The sequence below is a fragment of the Balearica regulorum genome, chromosome 20, assembly GCF_011004875.1.
Source record: "Balearica regulorum gibbericeps isolate bBalReg1 chromosome 20, bBalReg1.pri, whole genome shotgun sequence".
Classification (NCBI taxonomy): Eukaryota; Metazoa; Chordata; class Aves; order Gruiformes; family Gruidae; genus Balearica; species Balearica regulorum.
Genome location: NC_046203.1, coordinates 4,741,115 through 4,757,668, shown reverse-complemented (window position 1 = coordinate 4,757,668; position 16,554 = coordinate 4,741,115). Strand labels below are relative to the sequence as shown.

General features: G+C 44.1%; 1 protein-coding gene across 2 annotated transcripts in view; it reads left to right on the top strand.

The window, feature by feature from the left end:
- MAPKAP1 (MAPK associated protein 1) overlaps window positions 1-16,554 on the top strand; it is a 105,473-nt gene that overhangs the window by 55,397 nt on the left and 33,522 nt on the right. For both annotated transcript variants that reach the window (XM_075771960.1, XM_075771957.1), the window contains exon 7: window positions 3,624-3,733. In XM_075771960.1, the coding sequence (XP_075628075.1) occupies window positions 3,624-3,733 (110 nt within the window). The remainder of the gene's footprint in view (window positions 1-3,623; window positions 3,734-16,554) is intronic.

The window sequence follows — 16,554 nt, the reverse complement described above, 5'->3', positions numbered from 1 at the left end:
GTTTTTGCAAAATGACAGAAAATACAAGCTAAGGAATTTCTTTGGCTTCCAATTTGTAAGCAGCAGTTTTAATTGATTGAATAGCATCTGCTTGTCTGTCCTGTTTTCTAGTGCGTTGACTTAAAATAAAGGTATCACATGTTAGGAGAGTAAGCTAAACCATGTAATTTATAATCGTAATTAAGGATATGCTGGAATTAGGTTGAGTGAGGACAGTTTGTGCACATTATCAATGCAGGGCATAGCTGGGAAGCTGGCAGGGCGAGCTGGGGTGTGTGTTTCTTCCAGACGAGCCTCGCTGTGCCATTTTCACGTGGAGGCGGGTTGCGGTAGATTGATGATGTTTTAGGTGATCCAGTGCGGAGGGCAGCTCTGCGGCTCCTGCCTACCCCACAGCGCTCCAGCACGCCAGGGACGACGCGGGGCTTCTCCTCCGCGGCGCAGGAGGCGTGCTCTGCATGCTGGCCTGACCCTGGGACGACGGCAGAACCTCTTTGGTCTGGGCTTAAATCCACTCTCGGCTCAGGGCTGCGGGTTTAGCGAGTGCTAAAATGTCATTCTTGAGGTCCCATGGTGTATTGTTAGAGAAAACCAGCGCTGCACACTGAGCGAGCCGGAGCAAAGGAAGAGGAGAATCGTGTGTCTGAACTGGACGGGCGTTTCAGACCCTCTGGCTCTGTTCCAGAGCAAATATCCAAAAGTTTACAAATGCGGGGTGCGCTTTACATTTCACTGCTCTTGCCAAAGTCTCGCTTTACTGGATAGCACACTAAATATAGTAAAACACAGAGGTTTTTCTTATTTTGCTTTGATCAGTAAAATAAACTTCTAAAGATTGTTCTGGGATGAGATCCAGCTTCTGAGGCAAAGAATGGCCGTGGCTCGGGCAGGAGTTAGTAATAGAGTGTCAGGAAAATTAGTCTGACAGTTCCCAGGCCAGCTGCTCGATAGAAAGAATCGACCGAGTCGGGACGGCCTGAAACACGAGTGGGACCAGCAGCAGCACGTGCTCCTGAGCAGCTGAAGCATCAGGAACCCACAGACAGTCGTCCATTTTCGGGATGTTCCGGATGGGTGCTGGCGTGAGCGGCCCCGAGCTGGGTTGGACGCTGTCGATTGCTTCGCGCCCAGCAGGAAGCGGGGCTGATCCGTGGTGCAGGCTGCAGGTCCTACTTTGTTTGTGGGGAAACACATTTGAAAAACATTTTGTACTAAAGGAAACCAAAAAAAATAAAATCGTGACTCCAGTTGTTTTGGTCATAGAAGGTTTTGGAAGGTTTTCTTCACCTTTGCTAGTTTTATTTTTCTGCAGTATTTTAATTTAATTTCCTGTATTTTGGTTGCAGTTCTCTGGAAACCTTCTTTCAGTATTGCAGAGCATTACATGAGTTACCTGAAGGCACCAGATGTCCATTGAGTCGGTGTCTGATGGTTGGGTCCAGTGTGCAAGGCTTTTCATGTAGTGCTTCATTGACAAACATCATGTCATTTAAATAAAAGCGCGAAGGTAGTTTCCGTTGTGTAATTACAGTATAATTGTGTAAGAGGTTTTTCACTTTAAAAAATCCCCTAAATTTAGCTCAGCAGGTCAGTTCAGACCAGAGTTGCAATGACTTTGGGAAGTGAGGTGAGCGACTGGGAAGCTGCCGGGCAAAGGCAAGATGTGCGGTGCTCGTGCACATTGCAGGGCTCCGCGGCAGCTTAAGGGAAGATTTGCTCCCCAGTAAAGAGCGCAGGAAGGTCTGTGCTCGCTGTACAGCAATAGTCAAAACCCCTGAGTCCTTGGGCTGTGCCGAGGATGGCAGCCTCGTCACTGCAGACATGGATGGTACTCCCTCATGTGGAGCAGCACGCTCAGTTCTGCTCCATCTCTATTAAACACGTGGCAGAAATAGAGAGGGGAAAAAGTAGATGCATGAGAAGGTTGGGAATATTTGGTTTGAAGATGAGTAAGATAGAGTTATAAATAATAAATGGTCTAGAGAACATAAATTTGGGGCTTTTAGGCAGTTTCATTTTACCAGGAACAAAGGGAATTGAGAATGAAATTCAGATGAGTCCAGCCCACAGTTGATGAGAAGGAAACGCCGGTTTATACCAGTGACTTGTGGGACCGTGCCGTGGGGTGAGGAGCCGGGGGATGCTCTGAAAACAGCCCTATCTGATACTTAGAGCGTGGCAGGCACTTCTGGTTTTTGTAATGCAGAAATGACCGCCCGTTGTGGATTTCGTGACCATCCCTTCAGCCTCTTCCAGCCACTCTCGGCAGATTATGTGGAGTTGAAGAGCTTAACTGGGGGAAATAAGGTTGCTCTGTGCTGTGAGCGGGGTGAAAGGGGACAGGCGGTGTGTGCTCGCTGTTCTGATAGCCGCAAGAGGAGCGGAGCGAGCTGCAGGACAGCAAGCTGGTGGCCAGCACGTGCCCAGGCAGGGAGTTCGCTGGCCACCGTGTCTGCACTCTGGCCAGGAGTGAGTGTTCATGTATGGTGAGGGCTTGAAGATGTCGGTTGTTCATCTAGGCCGTGTCACAGCGTGGGCTAGGGACGCCACATCTGAAGTGGTCTGAACTCAAGCTTGTATTCCCAGCGTTTGTGCCTTAAAGTGACATGTAATATGGTCTTGGGTTTAACAACGTAATTGTGTTGCTTGGATTGCTTTTGACTGCCAGTTGCTTTTAAAAATATTCCAGCTGTGATATTCATATAGAGCTCTACTCCCTGATTAAAATTCTCAGTTGCCAGATAAAAAGCTCCTCCTCCTGTCTAAATAGCTTTGCAAAACAGGTTTTTTTCCATGCAGTGCAAATCTCCCCCGGTGGGTGCCAAGCAGCTCTCAAATTTCTGTGCTAACTGTCTGCAGTGACATCTACTGACACGAGCAGAGATTGACTGCAAGGTCTAAGGGCAAAATTTACTGATGTATTAATCCAGTACCTCTTCTATTATATTGTCGTCATCTCTGCTTCCCCGGCGATGCCGCTGTCAGTATTTGGCGGGCGGTATCTGCTGCAACCATCCCCACGCTGTTTGCAGCATTTCCCCCAATGTAGACCCTCCTGCGGGCCACGGCCAGGACAAGCACCCCGCTGTCCTAAACCTTCCCCTGAGAGCCTGTGCCGTGCTGCTCATAAAAATGTGTCCAAAGAAAGTACGTTACTTATATTTGAAATAACCCTGTGCGTTAATAGTGCTGAAAAGCGGCTGTTGCTTCTCTGAGTGTTGTTCTTCCGCTTCTCCTTAATGATTTGTTCCGTCTGCCATCGGGACATGTATGAAAATGACATTGCAAACTGTTTCTCTTGTGTGCACTGCGAAACGCCTCGCAGATCCTTAATAATGAGCAGTTGAGGAGCTCCGCAGGTACATTTGCTCATTTTTCTTTTTTAATGATGAACACAAATTGATCAAAAATAAAGATAAATTAGGAAAATCCTTACACACCTTGAATCTCAATCCATTTTCTCCATTTTTGTCTCTGCCTTTCTAAGGGAGTTTGCTCAGTTTCTCCTTTTAACTTTGTTAATTGTCGTGCCTAACAAGTCCTTTGCTTGAAGCTAACAAAAATTGCAGTGAGGTGCCTGATGATGATTATTTTGTAAAAATGCATGTGCATCTGTCTTGCAGAAATGCTGCTCATGGATTCTCACTTATTCAGGTGGACAGTATGAAGGTCACCATGAAGGATATCTTACAAAAGGCCTTAAAGAGAAGGAAGGGATCACAGAGAGGCTCAGGTGGGTTATTTATCGTATTTTCTAGAGGGTAGGGTGTTTTTCCATGAGCATATTTTATATCTCTTTTTAACTGGTGTGAAAGATGCTCCATTTTTTTCTGTGGGTATTGTGATTTTCAGCACCACTCAAAAGCAGTTCTGTGCGCAGGTTTGTGTTCTAGATACTGGCAAAAGCAGGCAGTGGAGGAGCTGCGTAATGTTTGCTGCAGAGCTATATATCCATTACTGCAAATATTTATTTATGATAACAAAGCCATTTGCATTCAAGTCCAGCTAGTGGGAATTTGAGACGATGGGTGGAAGTACAGTAAGACCAGTCCCTGATAGAATTTGTATACTTTTAATTAATGTAAGAAAATGATGCTTAGTATGATTTTAAATAATTTAAAGGGTTCATCGTTACTTGCAGAGAAAAAGAAAAATTTGCTTTCTGCAATGTTGTCAAAATAGTACTATTATAGTTAAGACATACCAACATTTGAAGAAAGAAAATTTACGGTACTTGCATTTATATTTTAGAGCAATGCTTTTCCAGGGTTTAAATGTGCATTCACATATATGTTAGTGTGTATATATATATTTCAAAAGTATAAGGATGAGGGATCTTTCCAGCAACAAGAAATAATTACTGTGAGAAATTGCACAGAGTCTTGTCACGCAACAAAGGAACTTTAATATAAACCTATCTATATACTAGGTAAAGATAAGGATCTTGTCTTTGTAAATGAATGAAACCTCTTTATATACCCTTAGTTTTAACTATGGGAAAAGAAAATAAACCCTGTTCTCTTTAGAAAAAGTAGTTCAGTGCAGTTTTTAAACGAGTGTATAATCTGTCATGGATTTAATTAGCTATCTTCAGATGAGAGCTGAAGTTTTAATAAAAGTTAGAAGAGATAACACAGTGAAGGACACGGATGAGCTGTCTCAAGGCCATATTCCAAGGGAACGATAAGAGCTGTAAAAAATGGCAGAGGAGAGCAATTGAATGAAGCAATGAAAATCTGATTCTCGTAAAAAAAAAAAAAAGGGGGGGGGGAGGAGGGGGAGAGCGAGAGAGATGCTGGTAGGGGTGGTTGTAGATGAGACCCGCCAGCGTCTGCAGCAATTTGGCCGCTGGCCAGGAGTCATTGTTCACCCTCGGCTGTGGCGGCTCCGTCCAGATGTGCCAACTGCACGTTTCGGCTTTTGCCAGCTGACTGCGCCGTTTGATAACCAGCTCTCTGGATGCCCATCACTGGCCGCAGAGATAGAATTAAATGATGATGATCTTCCCACAAGTTGGGAGAGGAAACAATGCATATAAATCTTGATTTCATCTCAGCATGAGAAGTCTTTATCCATCATCACTCATAATGAACAAGTCGTTAGCTGCGATGAATGGTGTTCTGTTTTTTTCAAACACCTCTTTTGTTCACTTTTTGGGTGACTTTTATTTATTTCCTGGGGTTAGATTTCTCTTCTCTGAAGGGAGGTGGCTAAAGGATTCACTTAGCTCAGTCTTTAAACTACTTTCCTCCTTGGTGTAACAGATGTTTTACTCTTTGTCCATTTGAAATTTGATTTTGCTTTTATTTTGTTACTTTTACTCAGTAGTTTAGAAATGGAATGGACTTGTCATTTATTCCTTCAGCTCATACATTCGTTTCTGCTGTCTTGGCACTCCTGCTCAGAAGCCTTAGTAGTAACAGGATATATAAGCATGTACGTATTATTTGGGGATTTTTTAATTATATAGAAAATCATTCAAATTTGCTTTTTATAAATTATCCATGTGACATCTCACCTCTAAGATATGACCATCATCCCTGCTGTGGTTATAACCGCAGTAGAAGTCATGACTAAAAACCTTCTGGTTACTTATAGGGATATTTCCTTTTGAACATGTAGTTGGATTTCTTGAAATAGTGGGTGTTAGTTGCAGATTTCAGTTTAAGCTTGTGTATAGGTGCATCCAGAATTAGGACCTGCAGTTGGAAGCTTCATGAATTGGAGTCACTGCAAGAAAAGTGATCACTTTAGAGAAAGGGAAGGGTTTCTCCTTGAATTCCCATATTAATGAGTTTCATGAAGGAAATACTTTTTTTTTTGTTTATTTTTTAAATGTTGGTGAGCACTCATAATACATTATTGAAATTGTCCTGTAACACTGTCACATGGGTGAAGGGGCTTCTCAGATTAGGGATTTATGTATTAAATTGGTAAATCACAAATGAAACGTTTTTATTAAAATTATCTTCCCTTATCCAAAACTGCCCTTCTTACCAATTACTTCCCTTACCCAAAACTGTGATTCATCAGTCAGCAGACCTTGGGGGTCGGGGGGTTTGGGAGGGTCTTGCCTGTCATCTTTAAAGCAGCAGAAATTGCAGGTGTCTGCACCGAGGGATGCGAGGGAAACCTTTCCGGCCCCGTCGGCTGCGGGAGCAGAGCGGGTGGGAACGGGATAAAGCACAGGGAGAACCCAGGCTGCCACCACAGTGGGCATGGATAGACTGGAGCGGGAGCAGGAAAAGATTTTGTCATCATCATTCATCTGCCACCAGATTCTTCATATTTGGAGTGGATATGCCTCTTGCTTCCATTGGGAGATGCACAGATAAATGGAATTTAAGATCAGACTATTAGCACAGTACGGTCCTGTGCCATTGTAGTTCAAGTCATTATTAAGCGGTGGATTAGGATGTCAAAGTTCTGAATAAAAGATAAGACATAATTTAGGAAAAGCATTTCTTCTCATTCAGCAGTGCTTCCTTTTAGGTTGATTGTTCTGATTTTTAAAAAGTACTAACCAAAAATAGACTTAACTTGTTTATTTAAAGCTTTTGCAATAGTTTACTAAAACTGAGATGCCTGTGAACTTTTCTGCACATTTTCAACGTCCCTCCAGACCAGTCTTCACGGGACAAATTAATTTATTATGTTTACAGCTTATGCTGTTTTCTAGTACTTGTATAAGAAATTGCTTTCTGACCTATTTTCACCACTGACTTACATGACATTTTTCAAATTGGTACTATGTCTGTAGGAAAATGCAATCCTTGGGCGGCTGTTGTGGGTGAGGAAGAAATTGAAGAATTTCTGTTGTATAGTCAGGAAGGGTATGTTCCAGCCTGACCAGGGCTGAAACACTAGACTAGTTTTCTCTAATTATTTTATTCAGCCAGCAGTCTGCAGCTTACAAGTAGATTTTTCAACAAGCAATTGAGTCACAAGTTCCTGAAAATCCACGCACCTCGGTCACCTCTGTGAGTCGATGACTTTCTGACGTTTTCTGTTTGCGAGGTTTGTTTCAAAGGTCCGCTACCGTCCCTGCAGCTCTCGAGCCTTGCCTACCCCGAGCACGAGGCCGATAACGACACAGGAAGCTCCTGTTGCTGAAGGGTCACCCAGAGCCCGGCTTTCCGCACGTTCTGTTTCAGCCTGTGCACGGCATTTGTGTAGCTGTAGTGTGAACTACCCCTGCAAAAAACATCAGTGTGTTTATTTCAAAATCCCTTTTGTTGAGAAGACTAAAGCTGAATAAAGACTCTTGACTGCAATTTAACTTCAAGACAAAGATTATTTGTTGCAGGAAGATATAGGTCAGTAGAAGAAGATAGAAGCGGGGTACAACCTTTGTTTCGTAGAAAGCGGCATGAAAAAAATGGAAGCAATATTCTGATTGCACCTGGCCATATTTAGTTATTATGTTAGATAAAACCATTGCTAACTATTCAAACTATTTCACATTCCTTGCAGTTTTCCTTTCTTAGTGTCACAAGGCTTTTGCCTTAGGTGTATGGACTGACCGTTCTTAAGTAATAATTTTTGAGTCAATCAACAGGAAATGCAGGTGGTAAAATAACCTGTATGCATTATAGCTGAGAGAACCGCAGCCCTTAAGTCATTTCGTAGAGGACATGGTTGTACTGAAGCCATGCACTGGGAGCCCAGTGACCTGTCCCACAACAGGCAGCAGCAGGGGGTTAATGGGAATACTGCATCATCTCTTGCCACGTGCCCAAATAACCAACTGGAAGAAGTGCAGGGGAATGGCTGCAAGTTGGGGAAAAGCCTCTAACAACCAGTCAGTGCTTCGTACTGGAGAAGATAAATCTGCAGAGGAAATTGTTGAGGCAGATGTTTAATTAGTTGGAGTCAGGCTGGATAAATCAGGATAGGAACTGTCTGCGCAGATACGCTGGTGTGCCTTCCTTTTCTCAGGGCTGGTTTCATTGTCTTTAAAACTAACTGTTGTTTTTGCGTAGGAAAGAAGCAGGAAAACCAGCCATCCAACCTCTCTGTTATTGTAATGGATTCCCTTGTGTGCACTCATAAAATAGGAAATGTAATTGATGTTTTCTTATGGTAATGAAAAATAACTAAGTAGAATACTTTATCATCAATTTGTTTAACCTATTGCGTGCTCAGCAGCATGTATTGCACATGCATATTTTACATGAGAGCTGGAAATAAAACACTCTTGGTTGTGGAATGAGCTCCCGGAGGAGACTGGTCTAATCCGGCGATGGACCACCTTGAGGGGGGCTCGGTGGAATCTCTCATATGAGAGAGTTTTCCCAAAATAGCCAGAATGGGAGGGAAGGAGACTTGGGATGGAGTGCTATCCTAACCACAGCAGGCCGCAGCAGCGAGGAGAAGAGCTGGAAGCTCCCGTCAGTGCTGCAGAACCTGGCTGTGCGCATCACGCCTGGGCAGCGCGGAGTTGCTGCGATAAAGGCCCTGGGGAGAGTGCCAATATCCACGGGGAGTTTAAGGATTGCTTTGTATAAACTTGCCATGTCTAGATGTCGTTGAGAATGTTTTTGAACATTGTGAGCACTCCGGCAGCTGATGGTTTAAATATAAAATCGGTCTGCAATGTGGCAGATCTACAGAAAGGGAATCACATGCTTGAAATCATGAGCAGAACTTCTCGTTCTTCCTGAATTTATCAGGGAAAATGTCAGATATGGTGCTGTCTGGATTTTGGCCAGATATAATAATGGAGTCTTGAAAAGCCTTTTTAGAAGGTGAGATTGGGGTGGTTTGGTACTTGGTATAATTCTGCTCCCTAGAAATAAGCAAGAGTCTTAATATTAACTTCAAAACGGGGGAGATTTTAGGCGTGCTTTTAAAATCCCACCCTCGTGTTTTGTAGAGAAAGTTCTGTAGGTTGTACAGATCATGTTGCATAACTGTAAAATACCATTATCGATATAACTTGATTTGCTTTACTGCTAAGTGATTTTCCTACACGCTCAATCTGGTGTGCATTTCTGCTGGTCTTACTTTTACCAATACTTAAGTGTTACCCAGTTAGCCTAGGAATTTAGGTTATGATAGGTGTACGTTTTAAATCCTACCTTTTAGGAGGGCTCACAGTTGGACCAGGGAAAGCGGGGGTTTTCCAAGCTGGAATGCAGAGGCCCTCCTGTTCAGATGCCGCAGCGGAGCTAAGGCTGGGTCTGGCAGCACCCCGCGTGTGCAGCAGGCAAGTAAATCTCATCGGGCTGTTTAGGTCTGCACGGAAGCCTGCATTCAATATTTTCAATAAAATATGTTAGCATGGTTTACAATTTTAAGAACACAAGAAAGGTGATGATTTCATTCTTGATACTTTGTGTATCTTGATGCCATGGTATTTCTCAAACTAAATACGTGCAGGAAGTATATGTGCACTTGAAAGTTATCTGCCTCGCCTTTGAGCTGTCTCATTCCTTTTGCTCTTCAACAAATACATTCTCTGGGATGCCAGTTGCCTTTTCTCCAGAGCTTGAGTGAGTGAACTATAAATACTAATGTAAAGTAAATAAGAATGCAGAGAGAATGTGTACAGAGGCTTTGTTTTCAAACAAATTAAGTATTGATGTCAGTATATAAAAACCGAATGTTCTTAGAAGGAAATGAGAGGCAAAACTAAACAATGTAAAATGTTGAAACATTAGAATAATCCTGCCTGTTTCTGGTCCATGTCAGCCTCTCTTCATTTGAAATTTCTTGTGAACAGAGAAGCCTTGTCTGATTAATCTTGTCTGATTTTGAGTAGAAATTCTTTGCAGGGTGAACATGCTACTGATTATTATTTAATAGCTGCTTCAAGCTGCAAACATCCCTGAACCAGAAATGCTCGATCCTTTTAAGAACAAAATGCTATACAAGTTTAATTGTTATAAACAATACCTTCTGCCAAGATTTCACAGACATGACCTGTATTTTCCGTAGGTTAGAGTGAGAGTTATTAACTTAGTATTCTGTTCAGTTTGGAGAAAGACTAATACTTTTTCTATAAATGAAAACAGCTGCTTTACAATAACATTCAAGTCCCTAACAGCTGTCAACTAGTGCTTTTTGCATTCTTTAAAATGTGCAAAGTGACCAAAAATAGTCTAAAATAATCTTACTAGTCTGAATAAGTGTATTATCTCACTGCCACAGGAAGCTGAATAATAAGGAAAGAGAAAAATTCAAGAAACAGGGATAGGACATAAAAATAAAAGCCTCCATATTATATTGTAGTCTCTACAACAGAATCAAAGGAATTACAGTTGCAAAGGCCAGTTCCATCACCAGGTAACTCAGAGCTGTGGCAAGCAGCACAACCTATTACCAAACCGTGTTCTGTAGCGGTTCATTGTTCCTGTATTTCAGATTTGTTCACATGGAGCTGTTAAGTTATCCTTCAGAACTCTGGGAACAGAAGCTCAAACTAAAGAGCGCTGCTGCAAACGTGAGGCTCATCTTCCATTCAGAAAGCAGCAAGGGGAAACAGATCTGAATTTTGTTTGAAAGTTCAGTTTCTAACGTATCAGTCTCAACCCCGCTTTTAATGTCAAATTTCATGTCTAAAACGTGCTTCTGGAGCTGTTTATAAACACATTTTATTCAAAATTTACACAGGAGAGGAGCAAAAACTGCAATACAAAGATACAATTTGTGTGAAAAACCACTTATTGTCAAGCACCCCGCCAGGCCCAAGGGAAATCGCGCAGATGCCGTAACACCGAAGGTTTTCGTTTAAACCTGTCCCACGGTTTTCCTATTCCTGGAGTGTCTCAGCAGTTGTGTTTGTAACTACTTGGCCTTGATGCTGTGGTGCCGTGTTCAATTTGTCTGGTCCCACATCCCGCGGGTGCTAAGGAGAGCTGGCGTTCCCGCGGTGTGGGGCAGGGCACGGCAGCTCCGTGTCCCCGTGGCGAGCGGGTTGGGGCGGCAGCACTGGGAACGCGGTGCTGGCTGCAGGCAGGGGCGGCTGGCGGAGAAGAGGCAGGACGGGAGCCGTTTATATCACAAATTTGCTCCCTTCGTGGAGCGCGTCATCCTCGGTTCTGCGGGCAGATACGTTCCTGCAGGATCCCCACCGAATCTGGTGCCTGGAGCCGGGGCCTGGGGTCTCTGTTGCGTGGTCAGAGCGGCTCTCCTGAAACTGTGCCTTAGACTTCAAACACAAAATCTGCTTCCTGTCATGGACACATCTCTGGTTTAATTTCTAAATTATTGAAAATTAGGTCTTTAAAGAAATATAACACTGTGACTTTTAAAAATATCCCTAATAATCCCCAAACCAGAATGTAATTCTTGTGTGTTCCTAAATAGATTGAACTCCGTGGACTCTTGTGTTGGCTGCCTTGAGATTACTGTTGGCATTAATGAAAAACCTTTTCTTGTTATTCTCCATCAATAAATGTTTTTCTTTCATCAGAGCATTACAACTCTGATGCCGGGCTGCGAGGAGTTCCCTAGGGACCTTGCTGTGAGCCTGCGCTCTCAGCGGGAGCGGAGGGCTGGGGGACCCATCTCCGTGCCCCCCCAGGGACCCAGCCTGGCTCAGGGCAGGGTGTCCCTGTCCCTCCGGGGCACCCGGAGCTGCAGCCGCCCGTTGGAGCCGGGCTGGTGGCTCTCCTTTCCCCTCCCCTTTCCAAGGGGGTGGTTGCGTGTGGCAGGAGTAGACGAAGTATGGGGAAAAGTGCGAATTCTGAGCATCTTTCGGGTGGTGCCTGCTCTCCCAGTTCACGGTGGGAGTTATCGGGGTGTTGGAAGGCGCAGGAGAGCAGGAACTCGTGGGCCGTAGGTGTTAAGGCCGGGCAAGAACCGTTCAGCTCCTTCCCGACACAGGCCAGCGCGCTGCACGGGGCGGCTGGAAACGGAGAATCCCTCTCCTCAGCTGCTCTTGCTGCTGGACGAGCTGTCAGTCCCACTTGGGTTTTGCTTCCTCATCAGGAATGGGACAAAAAGAAATTACTGGGAAGAGGGAGAGTGTATTTTTATTGCATATATGTATTTATATTAAAAAGGTGAAATAGGAAGATAAACTGTAAAACCACAGCCCTGTGATTAAGGCATTTTTAAGAGATGAACCACAATTAGAATATACTGTCATTAAAGTTTGATACTGTCATTGAATGATGGTAACTGAGGAGTTTAAATTTAAAAGTAAATATGTTAGAGTAGGCGATGCATATGTTTGCTCTGACTCTTAAAGAGATGGAAGCCCCGGCATCTGTGACAGTGAAAAGCCAATTAATTTGTATGTCCTTGTGTTTACATGCATGCTTTTCTGCTTAATAGTAGTTTTGAGTTTCTTTGGCTTTCAGTGCTTTGTTTTGGATAATTATAGCATCCCTGCAGAGTCTTCTGCCCCCAGTTATGAATGGCTTTACCTGGAAACACTTCAGAAATCCTGGTTTTCCTTGCACTAAGCTTTTTATACTAGCAGGATTTAACTTGAAAGAGTATCAGTATTTGTAGATCCTCGGTCAAGCCTTTCTCCTGCTTCCTGCCCCCCTTACACCTTTTTTACTACATTGCCTCTTTGGTGAAAGTGTAACCGTACAGCCCCCAACTGTCCCAGCTTTCTCCCCGCTCTGCAGGTCCCACATGGGAGCGGAGAGGAGCTGGCCGTCGGGTCCTGTGCCGCTCCTCGGAGGGGCTCGCTGCTGCCGGGTTGCGGCCACCCGCAGCCCTCCTGTTCAGGTCTGACCTCACTTGCTCTCTGCGTGATGTGCATTAGGGAAAGAGGAAGGATTCCTCGCTTGGCTTTTTTGCAGCAGATTTTCCTCAGCGGGATTGGTGCTGTGCAGGGTGAGCCCCTCTGTGCCAGAGAGGATGTGATAGAGGCTGCTTGAAGTGATTTCCCTCTGCCTACAAACTCCATCTCTGTTTTGCAGCAGTAATAATTTATTTCAGCAAGCCCTTTCTCACCAGCCCACTGATGCTGAGCAGACACTGACATGACGGGGGGACGGGATGTTGGTGTACGTGGAACAGCTCATTGGGAATAAAGTTTGTGAATAGTTTGTCAGAATAGAAATAGCTCGTTAGTCCTGTGCGTTTGGGCTGATGGGATTCTGGACATCAGCCTGAGTGGTTGAGGAAAATTTTTCATGCCTGGCCTCCGAAATGAAAGTGAAATATTGAACTGAGTCTATTTTAGAGCTGTTGGTATTGAAATCATACATTTATTGGTTCTTCTGGATTGGTAATAAAGCTGTAATTTATGTGACATTTTAAATTCTGCAGTTCAGTGTTTGGATGACAGAGACTTTTTGTTTATTTTATCCACTCTGATGAAAGAAGATACTGCTGATACACCAGGTACATTCATGGGACCATCTTCTTCCCACCAGCTTTTTGTGAAGCCTGGAACGCGCCCGGGTGGCTGGATTGCCCCTTGCTGCAGTGCTATTACTTACGCATCACTAACCGGGGGAAAGCACCTTTCTCACTGTCTAATCCAAGTCAGTAAGGTAGAGCCCCGCGTTGATCTGCATCGCAAATAACCACCTGAGCTTGAGTTGCAGGATGTTCACGTCGGTGCCGTCTTTTAGGTAGCAGACTGGGGAAGGGACTTTGGGGGTGATACCTGCAGTGCCTACAGTAACCCCTACAGTTGCTTGCCCTGACACTGTGTCTTAAATTTGTGATTTTAAAAAAAAAAAAATCTGTATATTGTATTTCTGCTATAGGTACATTACATTATAGATCAAACATGATAATTTCTTTCTCCTTTCAGCTTTATTTAGAGCTATATATCGCTAATGCAAAAAGAATAAAAGTCTATAGTAGCAATTAAATAAAGCACTTCTGTTAATATTCTGCAAAGACTGGTTTGCTGCCAGTTATGCTGCATGTTTCCTATTCTACTAAAAAGCAATCCATAAATGAAGTGTTTGTTTCTTTTTAAGGGGCTTTTGACTAAATTCTTTAATTTCACTGGCTGTCAAGGTAGTGTTAAGTAAAATGGGTTTGAACTGCTGTAGTTTTTGTGTACTGGACTAGATGTCAGAAACCTTTGCCATCACTGGAAATTCTGTCACTCTGGATTTACTATCTGTTTCCCACAGCTGAATTCTTAAGCAGTGTGATTTAACACCTTGGCTCTCCATCAGCCGGTCCTGGCATTTATTTGAATGCATTACACCACTGGTTTCCATAAACTATTTTACAATTGTTTCATATAAATGACTGTTTATTTCTACAAAAACCATCTGTATTTCTGCGGAGAGCAGCAGATAACTGTATGTAAAATTCAGTAATGTCACAACAGTGCAAGTTAAGAAAAAACAGATTGGACTAAAAAAAAGTCTGATGCTTGTGCGTAACGTTAAAAGTTTGTTTTCACTATTTAAATATCTTTATTTATTAACCAGTATTTGCATTTATAATGATAAAATCTTTATTCCACTTCAGAGGTGTTGAGGGGCTTTGGGGATTTTTAACGGATAAACAGATTTCAGATGTCCTCATAGCAGTAGGATTTGAGATGTAAACATTCTGGTTTTACAGCTATTTCCTCTCAGACTGTTTACATATTTTCTGTTGTTTTATTGTCATTGCCAAGCACACAATGGAATCCTTGCCCCTTCTGTCATGGCCTAAGAAAAATCCTGCAGGAGGAGGCCGGAGACCTCTCTGTTGCCCGCGCCTGTGCCCGTGCTCCCCACCGTGCATCGGTCCCTCTCCGCTTTCAGTCCTCTCTGGTTTCCAGTCCTTGCCCAGCGTTCACCTTCTGGCCCAGGCTGTGGTCCCACCGCTGCCTCTCCAGCGCCAGCCTCCTCCCAGGCAGAGCTCCCGGGACAACAATGCTGTGGGGCGGCGGAGCCGTGGGGCGGCAGAGCCGTGGGGCAGCTCTCATGCTCCCAGCCAGCGCCCACGGAGCATCCACACTGAGCTGGTTTAGTTCTTCCCTGCGCTGCCCCTGTGCTGGCAGGGGGGAAGCTGGAATCCAGTTCTCTTACACTTAGTGCAACTGATGCTTTCTGACAGACTATTTGAAATGATAGAAATACATAAACCTCCTCTTTTTTATGACCTTGTAATAGCTGCAACATATTTCCAGCAAATATTTTCTATAGCAATAATAAAAAAGTGATAACAAAAAAATAAATATAAATATAGTTTAAACTCAAAAGAAATCACACTTTCAAAACCTAGGCCTGGAGCAGAGAAGCAATAAATCATGTATCCTTGTGAAAGGAGGAACTTGGAATAGCAGAGTACCACAGACATCAACATTAAATGTTTATCAACTATTTTCTTGTGACTACTTTCCTGTCTGTCTTCTGTATGTGGACGGAGCCTGAAGCACAGCTCGTGTTCTCTGTTGCTTACTGAGTGTCTGCCTGGCGTCTCCCACCCTGGCTGTTAGGTGATGGCTGCCTAACCCTCCTTACGTTTCTGATTTTTCCTCTGTTATTTTGGAATCGCAGTTGTACATGCAGGAGCACTCCAGCTCCCACGTGCCTGGCAGTGCTGCGCGGCAGCATGTTCCCATGCTTTCCTCCCAGTTAGCGCAAGTTGGTATGACGTGTCCTCCGTCGCTGCGCTACGCCTGCACTGCTTGTCCCCAGCGCCAGCTCTTGCGCGGCGCAGGCTGGGTGGGAGAGGCGGGCGAGGGAGCATGATGGCGGCTGGGGCTGGCCATGCGGAGACATGGAAATCCTCCTAGAGCACCGTGTAAACTTCTGCTGTTATTTCGGGTGACGTGATGGGCCAAAATACCACGTCCTTCGGCACCATGGGCATGCAGGTGGCCTCCTGGCTCCTGGCGTAACGTTTGCTGGCTCACCAGGGACAGGTCTTCCTCTGCTGTAAAACCAGAGGAGTTTTACTATTCTGCTGGAATACGGTGACGTGCGTACCCCTTTCTGCAGCAGGCTGCAGCAGATCCTGCGTTTGGAGGCTGAAGATGTTCTTGCGCCAGAGCATTTCTGCAGAGTTGTTGGAGCAGTTGTGCTAGGAGAGAAAGTTTTAAAACTAATCCACAAACCACCCTGAGCAGACAGAAGTACCTGAGAGATTTGGTAGAGGTCAGATGCAAAGATGCTGAACTGTTAAATCTGATGTATAATATGTCGCTCATATCTGCTGCTCTCAGGTGTGGATGGTGGCAAGTGTTTGTAGAAGGAGTTCAAGGAGAGACCAGTATGCTTTGGCTTCCTTACCAGCAAACTGGAATTGTAGCAAAGAGCAGAATTAATAGATGACATACGGACAAATGCAGTATGCTAAGTTAAAAAATTGGCATAGCTTTTGCAGAGCAAGTTGTGCCTCCGAAACTGGTGAGCTGTCTCTGAGGAAGTCAGAGACCATCTGAATAAGGATGATGTGTTTTATATAGCACGCTTAGATTTCCAAAAAAGATTTGACAAAGGCTCATAAAGCAATTAAGCTGTCACAGGATGAGAAGGAGGATCCTCGCATGGATTAATAATTGATTAAAAGACAGGAAACAAAGAATAGGAATAATGGCCCTCCGTTATTAGTAACTAGGTTACTGGTGGAGTTCCAGTGGAACTGGTAGAACCTGCATTGTTCCGTTAATGTGGGGCATGGAAAAGG